We start from the raw sequence: 13401 nt of genomic DNA, 5'->3' as shown, positions 1-13401 counted from the left end.
TGAGTGGGTGGGCAGGAGGGGCAGGCGGTAGCTGTTTCAGTGGCTGGAAGGAGAACGACACAATGAGGTGGCCTGACCAGAGGAAGGGTAGTATGGAGGTGGTAGTGATCTGGTTATTCAGATCCGCTACCCAGTCCAAGGTTCTGCCTTTACTGTGGGTTTGGGTAGAGAAGCCGAGGTTGGAGAGGGCATTTGCTACAGCTGCGGCGGAGTTGTCAGTGGGACCTAGATTTAGGTCCCCGAGTATTATAGTCCTGATAGTGGGTTTGATGTCGTTTCCTAACATTTGAATGTCTTCCTCAATGAAGGTTCATTGGCCGGGAGGCCGGTATATTATGTGGAGGGTCACAGGAAAGTGAGCTGAAGTGGTGAATCGATATCCAAGAATAGTGTCTTCTACCAGGTCAAAAGCTGCCAAGTCGTCACTTGACTTACCAGAAACTTTTGACCTAATCTTACTCCTACACCTACACCTACACCAGCTTTCAGCCTACTCCTACTTAGGACCAGTGAGAGTTTGCCTGTGTCAATAGTGTCGTCGCATTGAATTTCTTAAGTCAAGGGGGGCTGTGTCTGTGCCGTGCTTGGGGTGAGCGCCTGATTGGCCGGTGCCTGGGAAGTTGTGAGACCCGAGGAAGTCCTGGAGCTGGAGGTATGCAACTCTATCAATGATTTTCAGCAGAAAGGGGACAGTGTTGATAGGTGGGGAATTGGTGGGGTCTAGGGTCGTTTTTTTTTTTAGCAGGGGGACATCCAAGATGCTTAGAGGGTTTTGGGCACAGAGGAAGTGGCGAAGGATGAGTTTGTGAGGGCTGCAATGAGCGAGAATAGTGGTTCAGCCTAGTCTTTGACAATGGAGGCTGGGCAGGTGTCACCTTTAAAGCGGGAGGTTTTAAGGCCCTTGATGATAGTTTCTAGGTTGGTGGTAGAAATAGGTTGGAATTGGAAGCGTGGGATGTCTGGGCTTGATGCCATGTAAGTTGGGGCTGCCACGAGAGAGCACTTTGTATTGATCTTATTTTGGTGGCTAATTCTCCTGTTGAGGGTGTTGCTGGTGGGAAAGTAGGGGTTTTAAGGTCCCTCAGGATGGTGAATAGTTCCCGGGTGCTGGAGGTGACATTGGCTATCCTATTGCTATAACTAGCCGCGTTGGCAGTGTGGATGCGTCGTTTGTAAATCACTGCAGCCTCCGTAAGCGAGGCTTTGCCATTTGTGGAAGGCATTTCCAGCCAGTCAGGTCCGGCTGCTCTTTTCAATGTGCCTGGGGCACGGAGTACTGGGGTGTACCAGGAGTTCTGGTGTTTGGCTGGTATAGCCTTGCAGCCTTTGAGGGGAGCCAAGGTGTTGATGGCGTTGGTTAGGATAGTGTTGTAGTGATCAACCAGAGTATGTACATCAAGGAGAACAGGCAGGGGTTGGTTGAGCTGGGGACGGGAAAGGCCTCTTGGGAGGTTTCGGGTGCTGCGAGCCAACTGGGTGGGTGGGTCCTTAAATACTCTCCCTCTAGAGCCCTCTGCTCTTCCTCCAACTCTCTGCGGCTGAGCTGCTTTCACAAACAGAGATTTGGGGGTAGATCTTTATCCTCTAGAACTGCCTCCCACTAGAACTGCCTCCCTGCCTCTCTCCATCTTGAGCTGGAGCACCTGAAGTTCAGGAAACTCCTCAAGACCTTCCTCTTGTCTTCCTCTTTCTCGCTCCCTCTCCCCTGCTAACCTTCTTTCATTTCTCTCCACCCCCCCTTCTCCTCCCTAGCTCTGTCCAGTTTTTGCTGACTGGCTGCCTGGTTCACCTCCAGAGCCTACAGGTCTCGGGCTTCCTGCCAGTCTTTTGCACTTGCCTTTGGGCCGCTGCACTTTGTTCAGCATTACTGCACTTTCAGCGAATGCTCCATGAGCGAGGCAACCTCCCTTCACTTAACCTAGGTCCCTGCTGGACCGGACTCGTTTTGTTCCCCCAAGCCCTCTGTTCCCTGCACCTCAGTCTGTATGTATGCATTACCTAAATGTACTGGTACAAGTTAGATGTCTGTCCTGTTCCCCACCGTCTATCGCCCCCCCCCCCCCCCACCCTCACCCTCCTCCCGAGCTTGGTCGCTACTTAACACTTCATGACCTTGCACTGGGAGAAATGTCATCAGGCCTAGTATTCTAGTTTATCTGTGTTGATCATTCCGAATCTTCAAGGCCTAAGAATGATTACTGTATTCCCTTGTTCCCTTCCCGCCTTGAAACGCTTTGAAGCACTTCACCTTTGTATAAGCGCTATATAAATAAACAATAAATAAAATAAATGAATAGGGGCTTGTAGGTGGTGGTCTTGTTATGGTTATGATTGCTCCTCTCAATGGGACTAGTATGGTGGTCAGACCAGCGGCACAGGGTGTTGGAGAGCATGGATCTATTGCAACTGGGATCCAAAATCCAGTCGAGAGTCCTAGCTTGAGTATGTGAAGGTTGGAGGATGCGTTGGGTGCAGTCTAAGGCTGAAGTGGATTTGGCTAATGTGGGAGCCTCCGTCTCGGTCGGGTCTCCGAAGCCAAGGTTCAAGTCTCTAGTTTGGTTGAAGGCTTAAGGTTGGCAGATATGAGTTGGTTAAGGTTGCCTTTAAAATTGAGTGCGACGCATGGAGGCTGATAAATAAGGCTGACATTGGTGGTGTTGGGTGTACAGGTGAGCTTGTCTGATGGAGATCTGCAGTGGGGAGTCTGCATAGAGCTGACTGGGCGAAGCAGGAGGTTATCTTTGTACATAAACGCTACACCTCTGCCTTTTCTGTCAGTTCTGTCATTGTAGATGATGGAGTAACTGGAGGGGATGGCGATGGACAAAGCTGGGCCTGATGTGGGGGTGAGCCATGTTTCTGTGATGGCCAGGATGCCTGATTTGTTGCGTGTGATGAGGTCTAGAACGTCTGAGGCGTGTGCAACTACCGGTCTGGTGTTTAGCGAGATGCAGAGGATCTGATCTGCACGGGGGTTGTTGGATTTAGTAGAGGGCGGGCGGAAGAGTGGTGCGCTGCCTAAGGTGTGCATTCCTGAGTGAGATGCAAGGTGGCAGAAAGTTAGGTGGTAAAGGGTTTTATGTGCACACAGTTAGATGGGTGATGCGTTTGGAGTGTGGCCGTCGGGTGGCGATGTAAGGGGAGGTCAGAAGGCCTTGAGCATTTAGAATTGAGTTGGGAGCTCTTAGATGTTGGTGGCGAGGTGCTGTGCGTGGCACGGCTGATGTGTGTATCGGCGTGGGTGCAAATTTATGTGGTCTGCAGTGTGCATGTGTCCATTGGTGGTGTCGCTTGTGGGAGGGTGGGGTGGGGGGGCAGAATAGTTAGGGTTCTGGTGTTTGGTCGTTTGAGTCTGTGTGTGTGTGTTGAGCCAAACTGTTTTTGTTGGTAGGTCTAACTGATGAAGTGGCTGCTTCCTATGCATTGGCGTGAGGTCCTATGCTGCTTTTAGGCACTGAGGTGGGGCTGGAGGTGTGAGATGGAGGAAGGCGGGGTGGAAGGAAGGGGGTAGATGTTAACAGGGGCAAAGGTGCGGAGAAGGCTGGGTCGGCGGCAGAGTTCCTGCATCCTGTGTGCCGAGCCTGGTGCTTAGGGAGGCGAGATCTACCAATGCATGGGGAATGCTTGTTGTAAGAGGATAGTGATTCCTGCCTGGAGGATGGGTTTAAGCTTTTGGAGAATGTCGCAGGTAGCAAGAGCGGCGTGACCTTTACTGCATGTGGCGGTGCGCGACAGAGAATCCATCTGGCATGTAGGTGCTGGCAAGGAATGGGTCTCTGGGAGGTGCGGTGTAGGAGAGAGCACTGGCAGGAAGGGTATTGGGGCTGGCAAGGTGCATGCCATGGGTTGGAAGTAGGGTGGCCAACTGTCCCATATTTTTTGGGATCGTCCCATATTTGGCGACTCTGTCCTGCAGTTTGCAGAGTGGCTGTGCAGGACGCAAGTTGTCCCGACTTACTTTGTTCCCTGGAGTGTGACTTTCGGGAGACAGCAAGTCAGGACAACCTGCCTCCAGCACAGCCACTCTGCAAACTGAAGTGGCTGTCTACACACCACTGTGCTGCCGTCTGCTGCTTTCTTTCTCTGGGCGGCACTGCAGGCCGGCTCCTTTTTTTAGCCTGCAAGTCGAGCTGCTGCTGCTGCTGTTCCAGGCTTGCTGTTTACGTTCTGACACCTTTCTTCATTCCAATACTAAAGCTTTGTTCCTGGGGTCGTGATGGTCATGCTTGCAGTTAAAAACCGTGGCCATCCCCTCCGAAGAACAAACCATTTGCATTGCAATTAAGCCAGGTGTTAAGAGCCATTAACAAATTATTTAAATTACCAATGGGGCGGGCCAAATGTGAATGATGCTGGGCCGTCATCACCGCCTTGTGGGCAATTGTCCCGCAAAAGGATCTCAAAAAGGTGGCCACCCTAGTTGGAAGGGATGGCTCTTACTCGTAGGGGCAGAGGAGCAAATTCAAGGCATGGGCAGTGTTCAGATACTTCTGCTTCCCTTGCAGAGGTGGGTGGGCTGGCATAGCTGCTGCTCGGCATGGCTCAGCTAGAGGAGGGGTGCTTGGCGGACTGAAGCAGGCTTGTTTCCTCCTTCAATGGTTGTGTGGTTGGGAAGGTTGTCAATGCAGGCAACACCTGGGTCGCTGTGCGATGTGCAGTACACACTCTGTGGTATGTTGGCGCAAAGGGAGCGGTTTCGGGCCGTACAGGGTTATTCATTCCTAAAGGAGGCTCTTGGTGGAGGACCGGCTCACCCCAGAATCGCCATATGGAGACGAGCTTGGTCGTAAGGAACCCCCAGCGGCCATTTTCAAGTGCAGCATCTGCTCTGTTGTCATCTGCTTTTTGTTAAGGGGTATCAAGAGGAAGGGGCAAGGCACGAATGTGCAGAATGTGTGAGAACATGAAGTTACTGCAATGCAACTCCTCCGTCTAAGTCTAGAATTCTCCTGGCAGGCAGAGCAGTTCAAAACAGCAAAGAGAATACGTTACCCGAAGTACAGTTTTTGTGGCTGGTGTTGGATACTCGGGAGGGAGAGACTGACGGGCAATAACCAAGGGGGGGCAGCCAGCCAGCCTGGTGAACCAGGACAGTAGACTGCCCCACTTAAGCCTTCCCCTATTTGTGAGGCTGCTGCCAAACGTACACTGCTTTGGTTTTCTTCTCCATTGGGAATCTGCGCCAGTATTAGCAATCTGTCTGCCACTTCTCCTTCATGCCGATTTAACCCTCTCACTAACCACTCAGTGGATCGTGCTATGCAGGTAGTGAGGGAGGGGCGGCCATCGAGCCGGCCCGAGGCACGGGCAGACTATGATATGATATGATAGGTTATTTATAACGCGCTTATTACCCAGAGGTTTCTAAGCGCGGACCCGGGCTCGAACCTGTGTTGCTCCGCGTCGTCTTGCTTCCCAGGTGAGCACGTTGCCCCTGAGCTATCCTCCCGAGACTCCTAGGGCCCCGCCCCTCTCTAAGGAGGGAGAGCAATGCTGGCTAGAGTGGCGTGAACCACCTCTTGGATTCGTCACATCCTATTGTTGATGCATAGCTCAGTGGCACTGCTTTGAATTCACAAAGAAATGCATCCAAACCCGGGCAGAGGGATGCCACTTGAAAACCTGTGCGTGGCAGTAGGTCTGCCCGAGTACATAGACGTGATTCTATCAATGTGTATATTAAGTGTACAAAACTTTAGGTAAGCAGAGGTTTGATATTTTTGGATATGGTAGAAAAATCTATAAACCCTGCCCAGTCTTGTTTACTTCTAGTGTTATTCACGTTGGGTCTACAAATCAAATTTGGTGTTAATATTAGTGACTGCCTCCCTATGTTTCCAATGTTGGGAAACATTGCCCTCGTGTGGTCAGTTACAGAACTGTCTCTAATTTGTGTCTTGTACTGGTTTGTATGAGAGGAAATTCATAGCAAGATTAATCAACGCAGTGCACGCGTGTCTACTCCCTAGTAATGGCACACATATGTATGCTATGTTAATGGGCTTTATACCGCACAGCGCTGCCGTTTGTTTGGTCTTCAGGTGCTCAGATATGCTGACCAAGACAGGTTGCCCCAGAGCCAGCTCAAGGTCCAATCAAGTGGTGCGGTGGCACAGGGGCGCTGCGCATGAAGGCCGCTGCCAGCTCACACAATGTAAAGTGTCAGTCAATTACTTTTTCTATCTGCCGACTCCAAACTGCAGTCCGGTGTGGTAGTGGCGCCAGCGCCTATTCAGGCAACCTGCTGTGCCCCAGCCACACCATCAAGAACAGCAGGCGGCTCACACAGATTCTGTTCTTGATGGATTGAACAGCTGGCGGCTGCAGCCCTTGACCGGGATCTGAACCGGTGCTCTGCGCTGTCTTGCATCCAAGACCAGCGTGTTGCACCCAAGCTATCCTCCCGGCTGCCAATCAAGTTCATTTCTTAAGTCTATTAGCTGTCGCCTGTCAGAAAAATGCACCAGTGCTGTTAGAACGTTGGGTGGTGCAGCAGGGCACCCAGAAATGGCACCGAGCATGCTGCTAGACCTGGGGCCAGCACTGGGTTGATTTAAGTTTGGCAGTCATTGAAACACCAGTAGCCCTGGACATTGGGCTGGATTTTACCGGGTCCGAGATCCAGCAAAATGTGTTCTCGGAATCCGGCCTGCGTCAGCCCTGGCCTTGAAGGAACGACCAGGCTTTCACTGATGCTCTCATCTGCTCTGCGTACTAGAGTGTGCACAGAGAGAAGATTAGAACACTGAGGCCCCAACTTAGCTCCAAGGGATGAGACGTGCTGTCAGTGTTTTAAGTGGGCCTGGGCCTGCTGGGCCCGGGCCCTGACAGTCCCCAAAAAGTGGGGCTGAGCCGGGGCCCTGCCGGGGCCCCGAGTCCTAGCGCAACATTGACGGGACACATCATCCCACTGCAGCCGCGCCCGGAGATGCGCCCGCAATGAAGTCAGGCTAGCTGACAGAAGTAGCAGCTTGGCTGCCACTCCCGTCAGTCATAATAACTGCCTCTGGTGACCCCTCACGCGAGGGATCACCAGAGGCAGTTACTGTCCCTTTGTTTCCCCAGGTGGCCGAGGCGTCTTTAACCCTCGGCGAACCTGGGGATTCCTCGACATATTTCGAGGTTTATAAAAGATGGCTTGAAAAGTACACAATTCAAGCCATCTTTTATAGAGCTTTGACTGACTAAGCCTGAGGCGTCTTTGTCCGTCGGCAAAGCTTTGTAAAAGATGGATTGAATTGTGTACTTTCAAAGCCGTCTTTTATAAACATGAAATGTTTAAAAAGATGGTCTGAAAATTACGCAAACGGTAAGGTTTGCACACAAATATATATATAAATGTTATATATGTGTGTACGTACCGTACTATGGTGTGTGTACTTTGCAAGCCATCTTTTATAAACAGAAATATGTTACATATTTCTATGTTTAGAAAAGATGTCTTGCATAGTTCACAGACCATAGTGAGGTACGCACATAAATATATAACATTTATATATATATATGTGTGTGCGTACCTTACCGTTTGCGTACTTTTTTAGGCCACACCCCTCCCACAAGCCACGCTGCCAAATGAGGGCCCTCCTCGATTTCTTACCCCACTTAAAGCCCTGCGTGCTGTAATGAGGGAGTGTCTCTCCCTCAGTGATGTTGAAGGCAATCAGATGACCATGCCCTCAGATCCGCTCCCAGGGACAGAGATCCATTGTTGTGCCTGTGTGTTGTTGCAGGCCTGGAGGCTCGTGCAGAGTTGGAGTACTCTGCCGGCCCATGCAGAGAAACAACACACGGCTGTGCTTTAAGTCTACGGGCTCAGTGACCCTAACCTGCTCTGTGAGTTCTGAGCCCTTGGCTGCGCTCCGAGGGACAGAGACTCCAGGAGAGCCCTCTCCTTCACCCCAGAGAGAGCTGGGGCATGATTTACGTTACAGACTGGGTGGAAACCAGATGTGTGGTGCAGTGCTGAATGCAGCTGATGGCAGTGGGAGGGGGGGGGGGGTGTGGTGTGTCTGTGTGTATGTGTACGAGAGATATGGTCTGGTCTGGCACACCATCATGCCAGGCCCTCACCATCAGCTTCACTGAAAGCATAAAGATGGATGCTCCTGTGTGTGGAGCACACCTTTTGCCCTTGGCAAGGGGCCCAGGCAGTCTCCAACTCCAGCCTCGTGAACACACGAGTGTTCCAAAGCGGGTCTCGCAGTGCAATTCATAGCAGAGAAATGCGGACTGTTTTCCCAACAGTTTCCCAGTTGCTTTGGTTTTGTGGGTGTACCTATTTGGCCGTGCTGTCCAATCTAGCAATAGGCCTTTCCTTCGGATGCTACAGACAATGATTGTTGGTGGATTGGCCGCTGTGGCTGCCCGTCTAAGGGTGTCGGGGCAGGGGATTGGCGGGCAGCAGAGGGGGGCAAACTGCCTCGACTTCATGCTTGCCTGTGCTGTGATCTCACTAAAAGCCAAGGCAAGTGCAGAGGCAGTGAGGGGGAGCACCTTGGCAGGATTTAAAGCATATTTTGGGGGCGCCACTGCCACGGAAGTGATTTAAAGTGGAATTGAGGTATATGTTGGAGTTTGAACAGAAGCAGCATGAAAGAAACTGCTACATTTTTAAGCTCTTACTTGGAACATTTTCTTTGAGTGGAATTCAATTGCCAGCTTTGCCCACCTCCGAACTCTCCCTCTAAACTCTGCCCCCACCCTGGCACTTGTGGGATCGGCCAATAAATTGCTTCCATTTACACCACCGAACAGCAGCGTGTCGAAGCGATGCATCGGCGCCGGTAGCCTTGCTGCGGTGCTAGCCCGCCCATTGGCCAGTTTACCTACGTTAGGAGCGGTTCCCTCGGCCTTTAGACTAGGTAGGGAATTCCCTGATGGAGTAGGGCAAGCAGCTTATTTTGCAAACGTTTACTTTAATAACATGTTTGATCTTAAATACTACGAGCAGTTGCCGCCTCGCATTACTGGCCCCTCACACTTTGCCCCTAGGAACATTGCTTTAGTTTGTCCATGTAAATAACCCTAATCGAGAGCTTTCAGGAAGGGTTGGAATGAATCCTAACCATTGGCATTGCTCTGGGCATCCCTCCAGAGCGTCCTGTTTCAGCCTTCTGCATGTAGGACCCACTTCCTACAGTCCTATTGCAAAGTAGGACTGTCACTAATAGGGCAAGAGGGTTCATATGGCCTCGGGTAGACATGCATAAGCCAAAACATTTCAAATGCAAGGAAATACGGTGCAGGATTTCCATAGAACCTGGGCTGGACTTGGGAATGAACGGCAAACGCTTCCGTGGCACTTGGGAATGAACGGCAAACGCTTCCGTGGCACTTGGGAATGAACGGCAAACGCTTCCGTGGCACTATTATTATGTGCCATAAAATAGGGTGGGCTTGTGGACCGAGGTCCGTCACCGGCACGTACGGGAAAAGTGTCCATGTTACAAAGTGCAAAGGGCACCCTGCATAGCCATATTACGGGCAGTGCGTTTGCTGGCATAGATGACTCCCCCCACACCCAGCCATTCCTGCCTACCTTTCAGTGACTCACCCCATGCCGCTGCAATCTAAGGCCTGTGAGGGCGTAGCATGGACTTCCTGCCGGTATCTACAGGTGGTATCCTATAGGCACAGAAGGGTAGTCTCCTCTCCTTTTGGGCCGCTTTCTTAGCGTATAACCTGGGCCTATTTGAACTAATCCTCTGTCCCCACCCAACCACGCCCGCCCCCCATGATTGTTTCACTCTGAATCTGTGTAGAAAGTTTCCAAATCGCTCTGCATGAAATATGTTACAATATTTCCTCAAAACTGCTGACTCAAGTTCACCAAATTTCATATAAAAATTTGGTGAACTTGGTCTAGCAGTTTGGAGTCGATGTCGAAACAGGTATTTCATACGGCTCACACAGTGGTAACGCGTATTTCTGGAACACGAGTTTAGCGGCTGTATTTTGTTTTGCTAACATTCTAGTAAAAGATTTTTCGGAGTGCATTTGTAATTTATCTCACTAGGTTGTGATTGGCTATTGGAAGAAGAAACGTTTGTTTACGTAACGTTGCACTCGATCAAATAATCAAAACATGTTTATTTAATAGATTGTATAATTGAAAAAAATGTTTCAACAGTGTAGCAAATCAACTTCCAGGGGACCAGTGGTCCAGGGTTGAATATCCGTTTCTAAAGCATCAATCAGCCTCGCACCCCTAGTACACCAGAAGGGTTCCAAACAGATTGGAAACACAAGCAAATTATAAACCTCCTTGTCTAATTTTGGTAACGTGGACAGAACGGCAGGCTTATCTCTGCAAAGTCGTGGATTGGTGGTTAGTTGCAACACCGCGAAAATAAAATTATTACCCATTGATAAAAGGGGCTGTCCAGTCAAGGTTGTATCAAAATATCTAATTTATTATTATTACAACAGACAGTTCTAGCACACTACAAAATACAACTCACCCTGTAAAGGAACACAGAGGACAGACAGTTTCACGAAGGAAAGGGATGCAGTCTCTATACTGATAGGAGGGTAGTTGGTAAAGCAATCAGTCTTAACTGTTCAAGGTTATTTGGTTTGAGCACCAAGGGAGCAAGGCGTCGTAAATGTCATTAGGGGCCTTCAGAGAAGGACCAGGAGGACAGAACCACAATGTACCTGGTGCTCGAGATTATCCTTTTGCTCGACAGGATGGAGTTGGTTCCAGGAAACTTTACAGCTCCTGCGACAGAGTTGAAGACAGAAGACCGCTGCAGGTATCGGGCGGCAGACAGTTCGGGAGCGAGGGTGGATGGACAGCTGCAGGCATGCCTACACAGCGGCTCAGGGTCAAGAATCGCTATCTCTGTGCTGGTTGCCGGATCTGGAATGCTGGTCGAGGTGCCTCCACCAGCCGGTCATGGGTCGAGGGCTCGACTGTCTCGTAAATGTCCTTAAAAGATGGACACTGATTGATGCTTGTCAATGCCCGCCTCCTAGCTTCTTCGCTGGGCTTGGGTCGTCCTTTAAGGTGGACGGCCGAAACCTGAGGAGAGTGTTTGCAGGCAACGGCCTTGTCCTTTGTTCAGAGACTCTCTGGCACTTCCCACCTAGGAAGTTTGCTGGCAGAATGTGGCAGGGCACGCTGTGTGCTGGCTGGGTACCGGTTCTGGAGCTGCTGGACGGGTCCTCTGAGTTCGTTATCTCCCTGTGCTCCCTGGGAGATGTTTGGGAGGGATCTTGCTTCCCTCTTGGAAATCCCGGCCCTGCTTCACTGGCGGAAGTTGTAAGGCAGTCTGTACCATTAGCCAGAGTCCAGATGATTCCTCCTCCTTACTTTTTTCGAAGTCGTTGGATGATCTGCTAAGAGGGGGGCTCAGCCCTATTTTAAAGCAAAATGGGCTTCAGTGATTGGTGCAGGCTAAGCCTATTTTAATTAACCAGTCCTGGGCCCCAATAACAATCTTCTGTTATGCATGAGGTCATAACCAAAGTGCTTTGTAACAGGAAAGGTAAAGGGGTGAAAACATGTACGAAGTCCCACCAATCTTCCTGTCTGCTGTGGATCAAAGGGTCTCTGGTTAATTGAGCTCTCTGTTGGTCCCTGATCAAAGTTCAGGCCTACCTTGAAGTTATGGCAAGAACAGCCTGTCTCCATCAAATCGCATATTTCTTCCCTCTGAAAGGGGCTCCCCCTGCAGGGGTTGCCTACTGTAAACAGTTGCCCCTGACGTGACATTCGCTGCCCTTCATACAAAGGGGTGGGAGCTGACTTCAAGTTGACAAAGATGCATATCAAAAGGGTGTTGGGTTTCCTGTCCCGTTTGACAGTCCTGCGACCAGGCCTCCCGCAGGCCTGCTTCAATGAACTAATCAGTATGCACGGTCACCAGCAGGCAGACCAAGGGTAGGGCAGATCCATGGAGCCTTTGATATTTAATTAGGCTGGCCATGGCAGGAGGAAGGTTTTGCCCTCATCTTCTTGCTGCTTTCATGTACTCCTGGCTGTCACATTCCAAATGAACATGACAGGAGGACTGCACCTCTGTAGTCTGTATGTGTTTGTTGTGCAGTGAGCATAGGAAAATGTGTGCGGCTTAGTCCCACACATTTTCCGAGGTTGATCTCCCATCATTCAATTGCTTGTGTAAATATAAAAAAATGCCTGTGCACATGGTCGAATTCCTCACTGGGAATTAATGCAAAGTAGGGTGATCTAAAATGCCTGTGATACTGACAGCCTCTAGAACAGCTATAAATCCAGAACACAATCGCAATGAACCTCTTTACTATGAAAGTTTGCATGTGAACTCTGCTCTGCCAGCTGGAGTAAGTGTGTGCAGGTTGAAAAAGAGGGGTGTTTTATTTGAACAAATAATATTTGCTCTTGTTTTTCCTGATTCGATCCCATTATGTTCCTCCACTAACCCCTACCTCCTTCTTCATCTGAACTTTATACTCTCCTCACCTCGCCCAACCTCCCTGGCTTTTCACACTCTGGCCTGGTCCCACCCTGGTCATTGCTAATCTCTGCTTCTCTCCCTACCTGTTCTCTTTCTTGCTTCTCGTTTCCTTCTGTCGGTCCCTCGCCTATTTCTCCCCACTCTTGCCTTTCTCCTTCCTCAACGGCTCTTCACATCACTGCATCTCGCTGGCTTTTCTCCTCACCTGTGCACTTCTCTGCTCTTCCACCCCTTTGACTTTCTATCTCCCTTCGCTGCTCTTCTCCCCCCCTCTGTGTTAACCTTGTGGTACACTCCTAATCTCACAGGCGGTGGAGAACTTCATCTACTCCTGCGCGGGCTGCTGCGTGGCCACGTACGTGCTGGGGATCTGCGACCGCCACAATGATAACATCATGTTGAAGACCAGCGGTCACATGTTCCACATTGACTTCGGCAGGTTCTTGGGCCACGCCCAGATGTTTGGCAACATCAAGCGGTGAGTGAGTGAGTGAGTGAGTGAGTGAGGCTGGCGTGGTAAGAAGCGGTGTGTTGATGTGGGTGGAGGCAAGGGTGGGGACGTTTCCTTATCTGGGCATTTGGGACCTAGCTGTCCAAGGTAGCAAGGAGTTCTCTAGAAGGTACGGTTGGCTACAGGCCCCCCTGAGCGTCAGAGGTCTGTGTAGCCTGGACAGTAAGTTCTCGCCGTGAGGTACAGGGGATGGATTTCTATTTATAGGGTGCAAGGTCAGCAATGAGCAGTCAAGTTCTCCCAACGAAGGCAAACGATGCCAAAACATGCGACCCAAATCTATATGGCTGACACTGGGTTATTAGTATGTTTTAGAGGAGGAGCCTGTAACCCGTGGCTCTCCAGATGTTGTGGCCTACATCTCCCAGAATCCCTCACTATTGACTATTCTGTCTAGAACAAATAGGCGTTGTAGGCCATAATATAAGGGCAGTGAAAAGTTGCAGTTGC

General features: G+C 50.5%; 1 protein-coding gene across 2 annotated transcripts in view; it reads left to right on the top strand.

Annotated features, from left to right (window-relative positions):
- Window positions 1–13401, top strand: part of PIK3C2B (phosphatidylinositol-4-phosphate 3-kinase catalytic subunit type 2 beta) — a 497568-nt gene that overhangs the window by 402992 nt on the left and 81175 nt on the right. For both annotated transcript variants that reach the window (XM_069633113.1, XM_069633114.1), the window contains exon 24: window positions 12749–12918. In XM_069633113.1, the coding sequence (XP_069489214.1) occupies window positions 12749–12918 (170 nt within the window). The remainder of the gene's footprint in view (window positions 1–12748; window positions 12919–13401) is intronic.

This window comes from Ambystoma mexicanum, chromosome 13 (assembly GCF_040938575.1).
Source record: "Ambystoma mexicanum isolate Mex_15411 chromosome 13, UKY_AmexF1_1, whole genome shotgun sequence".
In the NCBI taxonomy this organism is placed as follows: domain Eukaryota; kingdom Metazoa; phylum Chordata; class Amphibia; order Caudata; family Ambystomatidae; genus Ambystoma; species Ambystoma mexicanum.
The sequence above is the reverse complement of the archived record's forward strand: the minus strand, read 5'-3'. Positions and strand labels throughout refer to the sequence as shown.